This window comes from Octopus sinensis, linkage group LG3 (genome assembly GCF_006345805.1).
Source record: "Octopus sinensis linkage group LG3, ASM634580v1, whole genome shotgun sequence".
Taxonomy (NCBI): domain Eukaryota; kingdom Metazoa; phylum Mollusca; class Cephalopoda; order Octopoda; family Octopodidae; genus Octopus; species Octopus sinensis.
In genome coordinates this window covers 115397359-115415854 of record NC_042999.1, presented here as the reverse complement: position 1 = coordinate 115415854, position 18496 = coordinate 115397359, and the positions used below count along the sequence as shown (strand labels likewise).

General features: G+C 34.0%; 1 protein-coding gene across 1 annotated transcript in view; it reads left to right on the top strand.

Moving 5' to 3' along the window:
- The first annotated feature begins 141 nt into the window (after positions 1 to 141).
- The window catches only part of LOC115209101 (putative glucose-6-phosphate 1-epimerase), a 93119-nt gene continuing 74764 nt past the window's right edge, over positions 142 to 18496 (top strand). Inside the window, exon 1 of the mRNA XM_029777225.2 lies at positions 142 to 275. Coding sequence (XP_029633085.1) covers positions 203 to 275 — 73 coding nt within the window. The 5' untranslated portion in view covers positions 142 to 202. The remainder of the gene's footprint in view (positions 276 to 18496) is intronic.

The following is an 18496-nucleotide window of genomic DNA, read 5'->3' as shown; positions in this document are numbered from 1 at the left end:
TGCCTAGTCGAGGCAGACGACACGGTCACTCCTTCAATCAGGGAAGTCTTCTTCTTCTTTCCGTCAATGTTTTCGCGTCTTCTTTCAATAATATCAATCGTGTCTTAAACATTTTGATTATCAAATTGCATAAAAAAGTCTTTGAACAACAAGCCAAAAAGGATAACAGTTAATATTGGCGAATATATTTTTGTTTTAAATCATGAATTATTCAACAGAAGATATTATATTGCTCGATCGCGGTGCTGATACTTCTGTAACTGTCCATCTCCATGGTAAGTTGAAAAAAAGTCTTTATTATATTATAATTATTGATTTCTTGTTTAGCGGGTTAAAGGCTATGCGTGATTTAAAGAAAGATGCATATAGTAATGTTAAATTATTTTGGCAGGGGCATTTTTAGATATATATTATTGATGTAATACTCAGTTTGGAAAGTACATAAACACATTAAAGCATAAATGCATATATACAAATCCGCAAATTCGTTACATTTTCTTTTTTTTTTTTTTCATATTGTTTGTGTGTGTATACATGAAGTTATAAATAAATTTATGGAGATTCGATTACATCTTGATCATTAATGATTTTTGTTCTCAACAATAAATAAGTTTCTGTAGTTGGAAATAAATAGCTCGAGCAACAAGTGTGTGTGTGTGTGTGTGCATGTGCGTGCGCGCGCGCGCGCGCGCGTGTGTGTGTGTGTGTGTGTGTGTGTGTGTGTCGAGGTAGAGAAAGTTGCAAATCAATGAGATACTCTGAATATTTAGTTAATGGATATTCTTTTCCATATACCGACCTGCTTACACTGTATCCATAAAATTGCACGCTCATACACACCTACACGGTTAGATTACATTACATTACATTAACAATATTCAAGTAATACACACTTGCATACTTCACACACGTCACACATATGTACTACAGCCATATATATGTATATTTATCACTATACCTCACATACACTGCACACACACCATACATCGCTCACAACACATATACGACACCTATGCGCACAGATACAATAAATCACAGACATCCCGTGCACCACACGCATAGTCGTATTTCATATACACACAGGTACACACTCTACACACATACATGCATGAAGCACCATACACGTGCACTCCCCCCCCCCCCACACATATTTACATATCTCTCTAGGCGCACACATCTCACTCACCGCTTATATACACTACACAAATAAACACAAGCACATGCACAACGCAAAGTACACGTATCACAGTGTCACAGGCCCCTCTGGTGACACATGCACACACATATCTTATGCACCATGCACACAAGAAGCAAGCCGTGGAAACTTAAATTAATCAATTCGTTATATTTTTATTATGAGTTGTTGCAAGTTCCGTGCTTAGCGCTTTTCATTATAGTCTGAAACATAATTTGTCTTCACGATTTCTTCGCTTAGAATTTATACCTGATTTCATACCTGTTGTCTTGAATAGTTCGTATAATATTACGTCTTTGCTGAGCATGCATAGAAGGGGGGGGAGGGGCATACCCACTTACATTGAGGCATACATACATACATACATGCATGCTTGTGTGTGCCACACACGAAACTTTCGATCCTTGAGTTACTTTGTAACTTCTGCCAATTAAAAATTGTGAGTGTATGTATATGTGTGTGCTCATGTTTTTAGTTCTATTTATCTTGTTTGTATAACGAATACACACACATATACATATAAGAGATGGTTGTTGATTTTGTCGTTTAGCCCTGGGCGAGTAGACCTTTGATCAAAGATATTCCATCCGTGACCAACTTATGTTTTATTCAGGCCCAGTGTATTTCAGACTACACTGCTTAGTGTCTTTTCTAGGATGCTCAGGTGTGATTTTGAGGAAGATAGGGCTGCTACTTCTAGAAGGTCGAACATGCACGTAGGTACTTCCTTGGTCCGGATATTTCTGCCCTCACTCGTTGGTTACTACCAATCAAGCGCACATTTTCTTCCGCCTTCTTTGCACCTTCTCTGTCTATATTTTACTTATTGCCTATAATTCTCTCGAGAAATAGATACAATAGGTAGTTATAACAGCATTCATTTAGTCGACTCTGCCTCTGTCTATAAAACTTCGAGCTTGTGTCGTGTCAAAGAAATCAATCACCCTCTGACTCAGCCTATGAACCTTTTGAAGTCGGTATAACAAGTGCGGGAAATTTATGTGTAAAAAATATAATACAAGCAATAGAAACCATCAAATGCGTTGATAGATGTTTGAGATTTGTGTCCTTTGCTACAAATTAAACAGATTTGCATTTCCGAAGCCGTGTGTGTATGCTTGTATACCGAGACGCATGGAAACAGTTGTGTGTGCGTAGAGAGAGAGAGAGAGAGAGATACAAATGCATATGTACACACATATATATGTAAAAAATGTGTGTATGTATTTGTAAATATATATGTATTCATTTTCAAATATATATATATATATATATATATGCGCCTTAATCCTTTGCTTTTGAAAATTTGTTGAAGTGAAGACTTGCTGTCAACTTCGACTGCAATGTAGTTTATTTTTTATTTTTTCTGATACACATATAGGCGTAATTAATATACCTACTCGATACATGTTGCGAACTTCTATACCGATATATACAGGTGTCAATCCCCTACTACTGCTTACCAGTAATGATTCTCAATAACTTCAGTTATAAACCTTTCTTTAGATTAAAAATCGTAGGCCTCCCTCCTTTTTCACTAACATCAATCATTCATGTGTGTGTGTGATTTCGCACCTTTACAGCTCTGACTTTGACCATGCTGGCTTTCTCTAAAATTACCTTCTCTTCACCTCCCGTCACCAATCAGTTCACCGCAGCTATTTATAAACACTTAAATCCTATTATTGTGAAAGGATTGAGTAAAGCGTATTCTCAACGCAATTCCCTTTATTATTCACTGAGACAAATGCATTATCTTACGTTAACTAATAATTCGCAATTAATTACTATCAATTGCAGTAGCTTAAAGAGTAAAAAGTAACGTACATTCTCTCTTTTGCATTCATACATGCACGCATGCATAGACTCACACGCACGTACACAAACACACACTCACTCATCCCCCCCTCTTTCACTCTCTGCCTCTCATACTTACACACGCGCGCGCATTCTTGATTGGTGAATAATTCTCAATTTCTGGATCGAGTTAGTATTATTATGTAGATAATGACCACATTACATGTATCTTATGCATATCTAATGGCACAGTTACATTAAACGTATTTCACATATCAGTTTCTTTTGATGCTGTTAATTTTGGAGGCAGTCTACCCAGGTTTTCAGATATAGAAGATATAATGTGCTCTAAGAGAAAATTACTGTTGTAATTTTGTCACGTGCACACACACAAACACACACACTGATTGGTTGTTTTCAAGTGCTACTGGTAACATAACCCAGTACGACCTATCACATGGCTGGGTCATTGGCTACTAAACCAACAACCCCACTTAGCTTGCTTGGTGATGAGGGTGATTTCTGGACACCCTGTGGGATGAAATCCAAGACCCGTCAAAAGGTAGAAGAAACTCATGAGAGTCAATTGAGGTCTGCTGTTCATGCCTTTGTGGCATACTTGCAACTACTGTTGCTATCAGTCATTAACACCTTATGCAAATCACTGTGTGGCGATTTGCAAACTTTTCTTTTTATCAAGATCATCCTGAAAAGCATCCCCTTGTGTGGGGGAGGAGGGAGAGAAAAGGGAAAAAGAAAGGAATGTAAAAGCAAGAAAGAAGGGAAAGGAGGAAAAAAGTAAAATTCTTTGGCCCTTATTCATTGGATACAAGATAATACATTACGTGTGTGTGGTCACGGCCTTTGAGCTGAAATGTATAAAGGCTATTTATACATACATATGTATAGTTGAAATTTACAGAAAAACAAGATGAAGACAGGTGTATAAGCAACAAGCAGGTGTGTATATATAGTTAATCCAAACAAGAAAACAAAAAAAAACACAACAACGCAAGGACGTGGAACAAATAAAGTATTATTGGACGCTCAGAAAATATATAGTTGTCCATAAATCAGAAAAATAAACATTCTAAAAGAGAAATAGGACTGTTATATTTTTATATTTTCAAGCTGTATATTACGAGTTATGATATATAACTAGTCAGAATGTTACCAACGGTTTCATGTCTCAACTATTACACTTGACAATATTGATGACTCTTCAGACTTGCTTAAAGATAAATTGCGTTTCTTTTTTTGCGTGCTTGTGAGCAGAAACAATTGAGAGGGCTTTCTAGTCTTAACAGACACAAGATAATCTTTTTGTGTAGTGTCATTATAAAATGCACCTAATATACATTGTAAAGTAGTTGGTGATTGAAAAAGCAGTCAGCTATAAAACCATGCAGAAAAAGAAAAGTTTAACTCTGTTTAGAAGTAACTCTGAGTAAGAACTGACTTGGATTGTGACTGCCCAGCCAAACCATGCCAACATGGAAAAGCAGACATAAAATTATGATGATTAAGGCGGCGAGCTGGCAGAAACGTTAGCACGCCGGGCGAAATGCGTAGTCGTATTTCGTCTGCCATTACGTTCTGAGTTCAAATTCCGCCGAGGTCGACTTTACCTTTCATCCTTTCGGGGTCGATAAATTAAGTACCAGTTACACACTGGGGTCGATGTAATCGACTTAATCCATTTGTCTGTCCTTGTTTGTCCTCTCTGTGTTTAGCCCCTTGTGGGTAGTAAAGAAATAATAAAACTATTATGAGTTGTTGCAAGTTCCATCAACCCCATATAATTGATGAATGAGCTCAATGATCATGATGATGATATTGTCATGTTGATTAGGATCTCTCTTCAAAAATATCAAAAATTGTTTTTTTCCATTTGTTTCCCCTCAAACATGATTTGCTATTTCGTTTTTGGATTTGGTTTGCAAGATTCTTTATATGAGTTCATGTGTTGAAGCATATTCTATTGTGTCTGGGGAGAGTCAGGTTGCAAGACACAACGAAAATTTTAGAAAATAAAAATAAGAAATAAGTGGAAATTTTACCGGTGAGTGTGTTAAATAATAAGGCACTAAAAGAGAATGACTCTCCCCAGACACAACAGAAAATGACTAGCTATTTATTCTAACTCTAGCCAGAAAAACTAATCTCTTTCTACCATGATATCGTATATTAGACTCATTCAAAGTAATCTAGGAGACTGTTCTTGTGTTTCCACTATAGTCTTGTATAATATAAAATAATCATCTTTTCCATTACCTGCAATGTTATCTTTAGTTGTGTGTCTTTAAAGCACTCCAGAATGATTTAACACTGTGCTGCAAACTAGCAGAAAGTGAAAGAAAATTGTTTAAAAATGCATGTGCTTTCTATATTTGATGCTGTACAAGTATGGCTAACATGAATTAGAGCTTCCGCTTTCTTAATTCTACTTGCTGACTAGCCCATCAACAACCCCTTTATCAGAAACCTGAAAAAATGCTTCATTCCCAGTTATCTTTACTACACTATAAGGACTAACCTTGACAAACTGTGGGAGTCTCAGGAGAGTTTCAACCAGTTGTTAGATACATTACTAATACCATGGAGATAGATGATACCACAGTAATGTCTAAAATACAATTAGTCTAGAAACTCAGACACTCCATTCAAACTAACCAATTTATTGTAATCCTCCTCCACCTTACTGTTTGTACCTTTAATAGTATGGCATGTATGTGCACATATCACAATATTATGGAGAGACATGGCCCCACAAGTGTAATGAAGATCCAACTAAACTGTTGAATTCTCCAGCAACCTTCTTGTAGAGCAGTAATTCTGGATAAAGTTTAGTACAAAGATTCCTTAAGCTGCAGTGAAGGCAATCCATCTAGAAGAGTAACCACACAAGAAAAACCTGATATGTTGAAGTAGGAACACTTTAGTCCTGTATGACAGCCTCTCCTATGTGGTAGGCACAATAAAATGCACTCAGTCCATATTGTAATGTGATTTGTGATTGGAGAGCATCCAATTATTAAAAAAATGGCAAAAATAACAAGAAATTCTAATTGGATATACAGGGCTTACACTATGTTACTGCTGTGCATTCTAGTGGCATGCTTAGGTTAGAACATCAGACCATATATGAGAAGCCCTCAGCCCTCACTACACCAACTCCCTTTTCAGATAAGAAAAATAGACATCAAACAACTGAAACACCACAAAAAGCTCTTCTGTTCTTGATTGGTACAATGCTTCAAGACTGCCATTGTCAAGGTGGGTATGATGCAAAGTACTTTGAGAGAGATTGTAAAATGGAAGCAACTACACTTATAGTTCTCCTGGTCATAACAGAGAAGTTTAAGACTGGCTGTCACCAGGAACTTCTATATGTTGATGACTTAATTCTCACAGCTGAACTGATCAAAGAGTTAGAGAAGAAATTTCAAATGTAAAACAAAGCTTAGAATTGAAAGGTCTTGAACCTAGCAAAGACATCAACCCCATATAATTGATGTCAGATTTGCTCTCATCTTCACTAAAAGAAAACTAAACACAACTAACTCTTATTCAAATTTCTATTTTTGTCAACCAACAAATTTTTCTTAATACTTCTTTTCATTGCAATTCTCTTGTTCTCTTTTCATATTATACTCATTTCTTTTCAGCCCATTCACAGATTATTTTGAAAAATATTTCAGTTCTAATTCTTTTGTCCAAACTTGTAACATTTTGTAGGAGAATTTTTCAACCATTTTGAATTTCTGTTGTAAGCCATCAACTTAAATAAATCGGATTCTTCTTCCAAAAGTCTTTTCTTCTCTATTCCATTTTTTTACACCTTTTTTCTTTTTATTACAATGTCCTTAAATGAACACTAAAAAAAGAAATATTTTAATTGGTAATCTCACTTCCCTAATATACACCAGCCTCTGATTCATTAGCATATTTCTTCCCTCCCATCACTAAAGTATCTGTAGGTTTTAGCCCAGTCCCAGTTAAAACCCCTATACTACACTTCTCTAACCTAAATTTCCTTACTGCTCCCTTTTTAACAATTTCTTCAAATCTCCTCATTGAGTAGTATAATAATAATAATGAAATTATTGTGTACAGTGCTCAGGTTTGGGAGTGTCCTGCTTGTGAAATATATTTGAATAACTGAAAGCACCTCTACATAGCTATATGGCCTGCTAGAAATAGCAACCAAGTTCCCTCTAATCACCCCCTACACTCTTAACAAAAGGGCATATTGGATACTATAATTCAAAAAATAAATAAAAGATGGGATGATCATGGCTGGAATGCCTTTGATCATAGGTCTGTTCTATAGAGGCTGATCTGGGAATAGACAACTACATATATGCAGTTCTTCAAAAATAATATCAATAGAACCAGCCCCCACCTAATCCTCCATCCCACAATTTCATGGAAACTACAGGTCTAGCTTTTCCATCAAAAAAAAAACTAGACCTTCAAAAACATATTCTGTTTTACTTGATTTTCATCAACTATAATAGTAATGTGTATATTTCTATATTCTCTTATGATCATACTGAAAGGATTTCTGATGTTTGAATAATACAAATTAGTCTGAGAAATGGGAATATGTACATTCTTTTCTAGTTGTACATAGGCGGTCAGCAAGAGGTATTCACTACAAATTTATTGTGAAATAATACTAAAACAAGCATGTAAATTTATTTTTATGGCTTTTGATAACTGATTTGTTGTCAAATACTATCAGGTTTTTTGTTTTTTTAAAACCTTCTTAGTTGTCAAAACAACCAAATAACTAGTTTTTCTAACATGATTGGCACACATTTCTTGTTCTGCTACATTCACTCAATAAAAAATTCATTTGACATTTTTTTTTACCTGCTACTCTACTTTTTCAAAAGTGTTTTATTCCCCATTGCAATTTATCTAAGTAACCAACCGTTTTTTCAGTGAGTAATAGTATTCTTATGGTTACTTAGCCATCTAAATTTTCAGTTTTGTACTAAAAATAATCTACTGTATCTAACAAAAGATAAACTAATCTATTTTTGTGTAATGTAATAAAAGAAATTGATAAAGAGACTCATATGTAATGAGTTTTCATTTATTTTCCCTTACTTTTCACAGGTCTATTCAAAAAATTTTCTCTCAATTAATAAAAATTAGTATATAATGTATTGCTGAAAGACAGAATCTAAAAAGAATTTGTATTTATTTGATGCATTGATAAATTTGCTTCTATAAGAAAAAAATAACTACAAAACATTTTAATCTGTCAGTCCAAAAAGATTTTTAAAAAATAAATCATATTCCCATTGTCATACTTTTGAAAAATTGTTGAAATATTTCATTAATTGAAGAGATCTCTTTGAACATAGAATTAAACATAAATGCATAAATATGCTAGCAGCCAAAATTACTGATAGCTAATATTCAGTATTGATCTTGTATATAATACTCTTTTTTAGCAATTTAAATATTGATTATATGAACATGTATCAGATAAAATGAATTTATAAATATCATGTCTAAAATATGATATATAGACTTCAGATACTATGATAAGCAGAAGTTCACTATTATATATAATTGTTCTGGTGGTTTAAAAAAAGAAGATTTAACAGCAACTAAAGAAAGAACTCAATAATAACAAGAGCACTCAAAGAGCACAAACCTCTGCCAAGGCAACACGATTTTTAAAATGAGAATATCTTAAATAAACTCGACTGCTCTCACAAACGAGAAAGCTAAAAATGAACCCAACCGCTCTCAAAAATTAAGTAAAAAATTCAGAAAAATAATCCAGAATCCTTGTCCGAGTCATGGAATGTGAAGGTGGATGTGCATGTTTGTAATACTGTGTGTGTCATCTGCAGTGGGAACAGGGACAGCTCTCTCTATGAAGGGCTTTTTTAGTCTATCCACTGATATAGTGTCTTTATGACCATTAAGGTCTATAGTGAAAAATTTATCCATGCATGAAAGAAAATGGAAAGGACCTGCATATGGTGCTGTTAATGGTTTAACAACATTGTTGCACACAAAAATGTGAGCCTAAGAAGTAAAGTATAGTGATTGTCAGTGAGTGACATCCTATAATTTTTATAATTGCATGCAAGAAAGAGGGTTACCATCTTGTATGTAAACAATGAGAAAATAAGAATTTGTAAGACGTTTGTAATAAGACATAACATATTTATTACTGGATGTAATGCGTTAACATATAATGTTAATTGAAGGAAAAGCTTGTAACATCACATGAACATAGTTTGCAACCACATGTCTCAAAGCAAATAAGGCGAACATCCGTGAGTGGCATGACTCAATGCATGTCTAGGATCTGACAGGCAAGAGTGACACGAAATTAGAATGTTTTCCTTTATATAAGGGATGAACAGGAAGTCCCTGACTTCCATGTCATCCAGAAGTTAATTGGAAGCTTCTAGAATGTTCAAGAATTTTCAAGAAGGTTGAAGGAGATACTCTCGTTAGATCCTTTTTTCATTTTGCTTTCCTGCTTGACTGCCAGGGGTCACTACATAACTCTCTCCACAGATGAGAAGTCGATAAGCAAAATCATTGTAGTGATACAAGGCAGATACAAAGCAAAACAAGGTAACAGAAACATGTGCTTGCAAAACAAGTAGTAAAATAGGAGAAAATCAGTATATGCATCATGATAGGTACTGAATATAAGGGATGAACTGGCAGTCCCAGACTTCCATGTCATTTGGAAGTTAATTGGAAGCTTCTAGAAAGGTCAAGAATTTTTGAGACGGTCGAAGGAGATTACTCTCATTAGATCCCTTTTTCGTTTTGCTTCCCTTCTTGACCACCAGGGGTCACTACAAAAGCTTTCTTCAAGGCAGAGCTTGAAATGCAATTGTCAAGTAGGTAAGAGGTTTTAAACAGGAGCAATATATTCAAAATTGGTAAACTAAAAATTGTCGAGGATAAATTAAATTTATTATTGTTACTGAATATATTAGTGTTATTTAATTTCTGAATGGTTTTGCTGTCATTTGTTTATGTAGTTTGATTTCTTTATCTACTAAGATAGAGATGCAAGTAAGATTAATAATAGAGAAACGAAAATAAAACTTTGGTTCTTGAGATATCTTGTCAACGAACGAACAAACAAACACTACTGAAAACAATGCCCCTGCTTTCGCTAATGCAGAGGTAATTAAAGATTACTATATTTATTCTGACAGAAAATACCATATATTTGCTCAGTCACGCCTTCCATAACGTGAAACATAATGTGAAACTCTCAGTAACTCTATAGAGTTTTCAACCAGAAGGGACATATCACTGTTTGTTATTACATTTCACATCCATTTTTCCATGCTGACATGAGTCGGATTAGGCTTTTTGAAGCAGTGTTTTACTGCCTGATACTTTTCCTGGTGTCCATCCTATATGTGTTTTTATGTATGTGTGTATGTAGGATTCTTTTTTGAACAGTGAAACTTAAAGCAAGTAAAGCTATAAATAATAATGTGTAAATATATCCAAAGGTTTTTTTTTTTCATATCCAATGTTTTACACATTATTTAAAGCTTTATTTGTTTTAAGTTTCATCATTTGAAAAAAGTCTTATTTCACATTGTCTCTCAGACTTTAAGTTCTAATGTTTACAGTGAATATTATGTATATGTGTGTGTGTACCTAGCCTTAGCTAGAGCATCATTATAATATGATGCATGAGATTCGAAAATTTCACTGTTAGCAGAGAATCTATAGTTTCTAGTTGAAATATTCTTAACTAGTCGCCATATGATCGAGGGTGGATGGTTGGATGCTACGTTAATGTACTTAATATGATCATTCGGTTTATGAAGTGGTTCAAATAATCCAGTATTAAGACAGAAGGTAGCGTCAAGTAAATTCACTCTATGATAATCTTTACCTATAGCAATGTTTAGTACTATATTTTTGAAAAATCTAAAGAAATTTTTCCTATACCTTTCTAACTGTACTCTACTACTTCTGTCTAGAAAAAATAAGGCATCATCCTTATATAGACCCCCTATTACTTCCAGAAAAGAAGACTGGATTAATGAAAGGATATATATTCTGACTAGTTGCTGACCTGAGCAGAATCGTGTGTGCCCATTGCTATATCAAATGCATTTTCTCTATCTAATCTACTCCATAATGTACCATCAAAATCTGCTAGAGTGGCTAGTGCGGCAAGAATAATATCTATTTCATGTCAGGACAAATCAGAAATTTTCATGCTAAAAATCAGGGCTTGATTGAGAATGATCGAGTTGATAGTGGCATAGCAGCTCTCTATATCAAGTTGCAAGAATTTACTAGTCTTATTAATTTCTAGAAGCTTGAATCATCCAACCACCTTTTGGGTATCAGACCAGAGGGCTAATCTAATTTTAGACTTAAGGACGGATATTACCCTGTCAATGATATTTTTACTAATAATGGCTATATCAGATTTAGAAGGACACATCAATCTGAGGGGTCGATAAGAAAGTTAGGTTTATGGTCCTTAAGCAAAATCTAGGGTTTTCAGGGGACATAGGGTTCTGTTCTATCATCTATGGCTAGATCTCTAATGATTTGTAGCCCTGTATTGTTAATTCGTTTTAATACATCATTACTAGCATGTCTATATTTGCTGCGTAATTCCTTCCTAATCATAGACTTATGTTGATCAACATCAACAATGTAAATGTTACTTGTTTTGTCTGCTGGTACAAGTATCCCTGGAGCTTTCTTGAAGTCGACAAGTAATTTTCTGATTGTCTGTTGACGTATATTACACCTTCTAGGGTACTTCCTGAAATTCACATTTTTGACAATACTGCGAAAGATTCCACTGAGTAAACACCTAGATACATGTGAAGAAAGAAAATTTAAGATCTTTCTCTTCTATAAATGCCCAAAGAATGACACCTCCTTCAGGAAAAATATGGAAAAATACTTCATAATAAAGTTCTCCCCCAAATTGAATGGCTGAAAATATTTCTATAATAATTTGCACTAGATGAAGGACCAATTTTGTAAAGTAAATTGTATTAAATACACACACACACACAGTACTATACATATGTACATATACATAAATAAAAATAATCTTTCATCCAGATTCTCCAACCCATATCAGCACAGGAATCAAACATTGGATTGAAAGAACTGAACAGCAGTATAGATGTCAACACAATTATTTCTTCTTTCTCTCTTCCTTCCCTTCTCTTTTCCATTGACACTCCTATCAGATACACAGGCATCCACACACACATATGCACACACACACACACACACACACTCTCTCTCTCTCTCTCTCACACACACACACACATACACAAGACAATGATAAAAAGAAACCCAGACAATTTTTTGAGAAGTGACATTCCCCCCCCCCCTTGGAGTGACCAGCTGGGTTTGCCATTTCTAAAAGCCAAGAATCATTTACTATTGAAAGACTGACCAGCTACAAAGATGTCAACACATTTTTTTCTTCTTTCTCTAAATTTTATTATTTGCTACTACCAGTTTTAAGTATTTTGCATCATCACAATTCGGTTTCATCTCTGTAAAAAATTCAATAGCAACCTCTATTTCTGTCTATAACAGTGAATTCAGCTTGAGTTTAAAAGCAATCTAATTATTCTGTCTTGTCAAAAAATGTTGGAATAGCTAAAGCAATGTCATATGCTCTTCTTTAATGTGGTATACACTAAAATACCCAATTAAGGAACAGGTCCATGTAACTCTCTCACAATGTTTCATCATCATCATCATCATCATCATCATCGTTTAACGTTCGTTTCATTAGTAAAATATGATTTTAGAAAATAACTGACAATACAACCTAAAAGCAGTGTATTAATATACAAACTCATTTACATCAGAAGAAAATATAATGATTTGAAATGAAAAAGATATTAAAATAAAGCAAAAATCCTCAATAAAATTAAACCCACTAAATATAGAATAATAGACATTATTCTCATGTAAAAATAATGAGTACTCATAAGAAGAGAAACAGCTAAAGTATGAAGGTTAAAGCTTTACAGCAGCAGCAGTTTGACACGTGAATTTTAACAGATGTATGCATAACAGATATACATATGCAAGGTCTTTTGAAGTTTCTTGCATTTCTCTTTGTTATTTCCTTTGTGAGGTTCCACTTCCTGAGATGAGCCTTCCCTTTTGCTCATGTCTACCTTGGTGTTTTTCTTCCACTGATTTCTACCTCATGAATTTCCTGGCACGTCTTCACCCATCTGTTATGATCCTTATGCATTATACATCCATACCAGCATAACCATCTTTCTTGTACATTACAAATGATTCCTCTTATTCCCAGATTTTATAGCTTTCTTTTATAACACATTCAGCAGATTAGACTTACTTCATTTATTTCCAAACTTCACCCATCCTCTGCATCCTATGCTCATGTCACACTACCATGCAGCATTGCAGTTTGTACACTAGCATCGTACAGTCTACACTTTGCTTAGAGAGAAAATTCTCTTGTAAATTTTTGATGACTTTGGATTAGAATAATTCCAGAACTTCTTCCAACATCTGTATGGAAACCAGTGACTTGATGGAAGTGATTGATCTCATTAGACTCCCCTTAGCCAAATGAAAAAGAAACTATTTACAATCAAAATTAGTTTGTACTGCATCAACAGTCTTCTTACACTTACAAATACAAACACATGACAAATAGACAGGAATAGGGAAAACGTCATCACTTCTTTAAAGAATATAATTTCTTTATCAAAATCAAAACAAACACTTGCATTGTAAATTTCCTTGGTGTGATTTATAACTTTTCTAACCGGCTTTTATTTTTATCCTAATAAACTTATGGGTATTATTTAAATGTACATATACATATATGTTTATATATATATTTGTATATGCATGTATATATGTGTATGTATGTATGTATACATACTTTCAACTTTTTGGAGCTTACTTCTCAACCATGTGGTCTTGGTTTCAGTCCCACCGCACAGTATATTGGCCAAGTGTCTTCTGCTATAAAGCCTTGTAAGTGTATTGGTAGACAAAAACTGAAAGAAACCCATCATGTGTGTGTGGGTGGGTGTGTGTTCCACTACCACTTGACAACTGGCATTTGTTTGTTTACATCCTTATAACTTAGCAGTTTGTCAAAAAGTGTCCAATAGAATAAAGCTTACAAAATTAGTACTGGGATCAATTTATTTAGCTAAACCCTTCAAGGCAGTGTCCCAGCATAGCCTTAATCCAATAACTGAAACAAGTAAAGATTAAAAAATGAAAATAATCACATCGAAAGATGACAACCTGAATATTCAAAGCTGTTAACTAAATTTTGTTGATAATAATGAATTGTCTGCTCTTAATTTAAACACTCCTGAATTATGAGAGTGACTCTAAAACTAATGCAATTTTTATTTGCAATTCTTTTTGAGTCACGTTTGTACATACACTGGTTAGTCAAAAAGTTATGCAATTTTTATTTGCATTACTTTCTGACTAAGCTTTGTATGTTTTTGTAGACTAATGCTTTTAGATTCTTCCATAATACACTATTGTCTTACCTGAACAACTTTTCTTTAAACTACTTTTTTTATGTCAGCTACTTTCTTAACAGCAGCACTATTATAAGATTGATTTCTTATTTATAGCTTTTAAAGTAGATAAGAATTTAGCAGAATTAACTGAATAAAAATAACCTTAAGAAATCTTAAATTGGCAACATTGCTACTATTGTAGGATTATAAATTAGTATTTCTGGAAAGCTCCCAGGGTATCATAGTGATTATTCTATTTATATTGTCCAATTTCTCTTCATTACGATTCAAAAGCTCTTGAAATCAATAATCTGTAAGCATATTGAAATTTTCACAAATGTCACTTTTCATACATCTTACTTAACTTTTTGGTGTAAAAACATTTTTATGGTGAGTGGAGTTTTATGTAAAGATCCCTCTATTTATTGCTTAGATCACATTTAATAGCAATAAAATAAGATAAAAAATGCAAATCCAATTATTTTAAAACCTTCTGAGAAAAATATTTTATACTTAATCATCATCAGCATCATTTTCATTTTTTTTTTATGTTGGCAGTGGTAGTCACAGTTTGAAACAATTCTTGTTGAGAGTTGTTGTCATAGAATCTCACTCAAAGATTAAATTATAGCATGATACCCTTCCTATTGTTAGTCATTTTACAAAGTATACAGTGTGCATTTTACTGTGACAACTATAGAAAGGTTATCTTGTTCTCAACAAGACTAAAGAGTTCTCTCCCTATGTTGTTTCCATCCATTTATTTACTAGCACCAGTGAACTGTCTCACTCCAAGGAAAACTGAAGAGGGTCTCCACTGCCCTACATTTTCTCCATTCACTTGTTCCTTTCTTTCTACACAAGTGAAAAAAGAAAAGAGCCAGAGTGAAAATGTTATAGCGTAGTAAAAGGAATCAGCAGAAAAATAAAAATGAGAAGGTAATAGAAGAGATAGTAAAAGAAAAGAGACAGTATGTTAGATAGCTGCATGATTATTGGTGTAAGGAACATGAATAGAAGCAATATGTTGAAGAAGGACTGGTGGCAAAGAAGAAGAGTGAGATGATAGTGAGATTAAAGAAAAGAGGAAGAATAAATCTGTCTGCTAGTATATATGTTCTTTTGAAATGAGCAATTGTCTGTAGAATATGCTCTTTGTCTGGAATTCTACAAATTCAAAATTCAAAATTCAAACAAAAATATTTTAACAGCTTGTAGCTGACCAAGATAAACAGATTCAAAATATTAAGTTGACAAATACTGTTTCTTTTCTGCTGTAATTTCAGTAATTTATATATCAGTAATTCTGTTTTCAAATCTTATTTCCGTAGTAATCATCAGATCTCACAAAAGGACCTGGTGAATGTGCTACAGTAACAAAACATTATTGACTAAGTAATCATAATTAGAAAAAGAAAAGTAGCTTTACATCCTTTCTTGATAATACCCAAGTATTTTAACTCAAATTGTAAAAAAATTAGTTCCAATAAATGAACAATAGAAGTATGAAACATAAGCAATGTCCAGTAAGTAGAACCTTAGAAGAGAAAATTTTCTTCTCCTCTAAAAAGGCCTTGACAAAAAACATTAATTTCTACTTTTCTCTTATGTAATATCAACATGTCTCTCAATTGTTTTATAAGTTTTAACTTATTCAGACTGATATAAACCATTGCTACCCAAACTATCTAAAGCGACTAACCTAATAATTAAACTAATTAAGCATTCCCTGAGACATACTTAAAAAGTATTTTAATGCTTAACCATCTAACTGGTGTCAGGTGGTTAATTTTTAAAACAATGTTCAATGAATTTTAAAACCAGAGATTTAGAAATTGTTAAATAATCATATCTGAAATAATGAAAGTTACATTAGCTCTATGGGAAAATAGGGCCCAAGCAGTTAACAGAGTAGATTCTTGAGCACTTCATTTAATTTTCTCTTTATGGTTACATATTGCTGTCACTATAAACATTGCAAGCATTAATGTTTTGGAAATGTGGCTGATATTTTTCTACCACATCAAACCTTTTTAAAAATCAGGTTAATATCTAGTGTGATCCCTTTATAGTGCCTTTTGGCATTATTGCCATCAGTTCCACTTGATGGCTTTTCTCCAGACATCTTGAACTGTAGGTAAATCCAACAGCATTGTGATCAACAATTATCCAAAACAAATATATTGTAAAAAAAAAAAAAAAGCACTGTTTTAGGGAGCAAAACAGTTGTTTTATTCTTATGGACATAAAATTAAAAATGAAAAGACGAAAGGGTAAAGGAGTGAAGTAGCAGGAAATATTGTATGAATAATCATACAGATATCTGAAGGATTACCTGGTTCATGGGCACTTTGCCCCTTGTGCCTCTGACATGACCCATAAATGTTCCAAACTCTACTTGTATATACATGCACATACACATGTTTCTTGATTATAGTTTTTCAAATTGCTAACTATACTTTGACCATATATATATATATATATATATATATATATATATATATATATATATATATATAGGCGCAGGAGTGGCTTATAGGTGCAGGAGTGGCTGTGTGGTAAGTAGTTTGTTTACCAACCACATGGTTCCGGGTTCAGTCCCACTGCATGGCACCTTGGGCAAGTGTCTTCTACTATAGCCTCAGGCCGACCAAAGCCTTGTGAGTGGATTTGGTAGACGGAAACTGAAAGAAGCCCGTCATATATATGTATATATATATATATATGTGAATATGTTTGTGTGTCTGTGTTTGTCCCCCCAACATCGCTTGACAACCGATGGTGGTGTGTTTATGTCCCCGTCACTTAGCGGTTCGGCAAAAGAGACCGATAGAATAAGTACAGGGCTTACAAAGAATAAGTATGCGTGCATCATCTAAGAGACCATAAGTCAAGGAGAAGATGCACTCATATATCTGTCAGTTAAGTGGGTATATTATCCAAAGTTTATAGTATTAAATATACATCATAGCTGATCTTACCAATTAGTTTTATGTAAAGAATACAATGGACCCTTCTTTGTTTCACCACCTTTTTCACAGCAGCGGCTGACCAATTGTGCTAATCCATCACTGAAATAGAGAGCAGTTGCCATATTCCCTTCCATATTGGCTATCTCTGATGAGCACAGTTATATCATTGGATTGTTACCAAACACTCTATTGTAGTCTTTACATGAAATTGATTGGTAAGATCAGCCGTGATGGATATTTAATACAATAAATTTTAGATTATATATATATATATATATTTTTAAATGATTAGTACAGAAGACAAAGTGTACTGAAAGCTTTATTTAGGACAACGATTGTTTCAGCTTACTTCTACACTACTCCCTAGTGGGTGAAGAATAATGTAATGGAAACAAATGCACCCTATAGTGCAGAAGAAACCTCCTCAGGCCGCATAAGGTGGTTCAGTGTTATAAGATGTATAGTTCACTGTACATCTGAAGAGGTTTCTTCTGCACTATGGGGTGCATTCATTTCCATTACATAGTTTCCCATCCACAAGGGACCAGTGCAGAAGTAAGCTGAAAGGATCATTGTCCTAAATAAAGCTTTCAGTACACTCCATCTTCTGTATTAATCATTTAGAACACACTCAACATGCACCAAGGAATTTCTTACGTACATCTAGCAATGAAGGTGCACTACCCTGGTTGATGCCTGATAACCACAAGCAGTGAACATGCTCTGCAGGCACACTGGATATTACACCTTAAAGTTTCTGACCTAAACTTTAATTTTAAATACAACTTTATATATATATATATATATGTATGTATATATTACACACACACACACTTAGGTATGGCTGTGTGGTAAGAAGCTTCATTTCCATACACCCAATTTCAGGTTTAAACTCACTGTATGGCATTTGGGGCTGGTATCTTCTACTATGACTCTGGAATGAACAAAGCCTTGTGAATGGATTTGGTAGAGGTAAACTGAAAGAAGCTTGT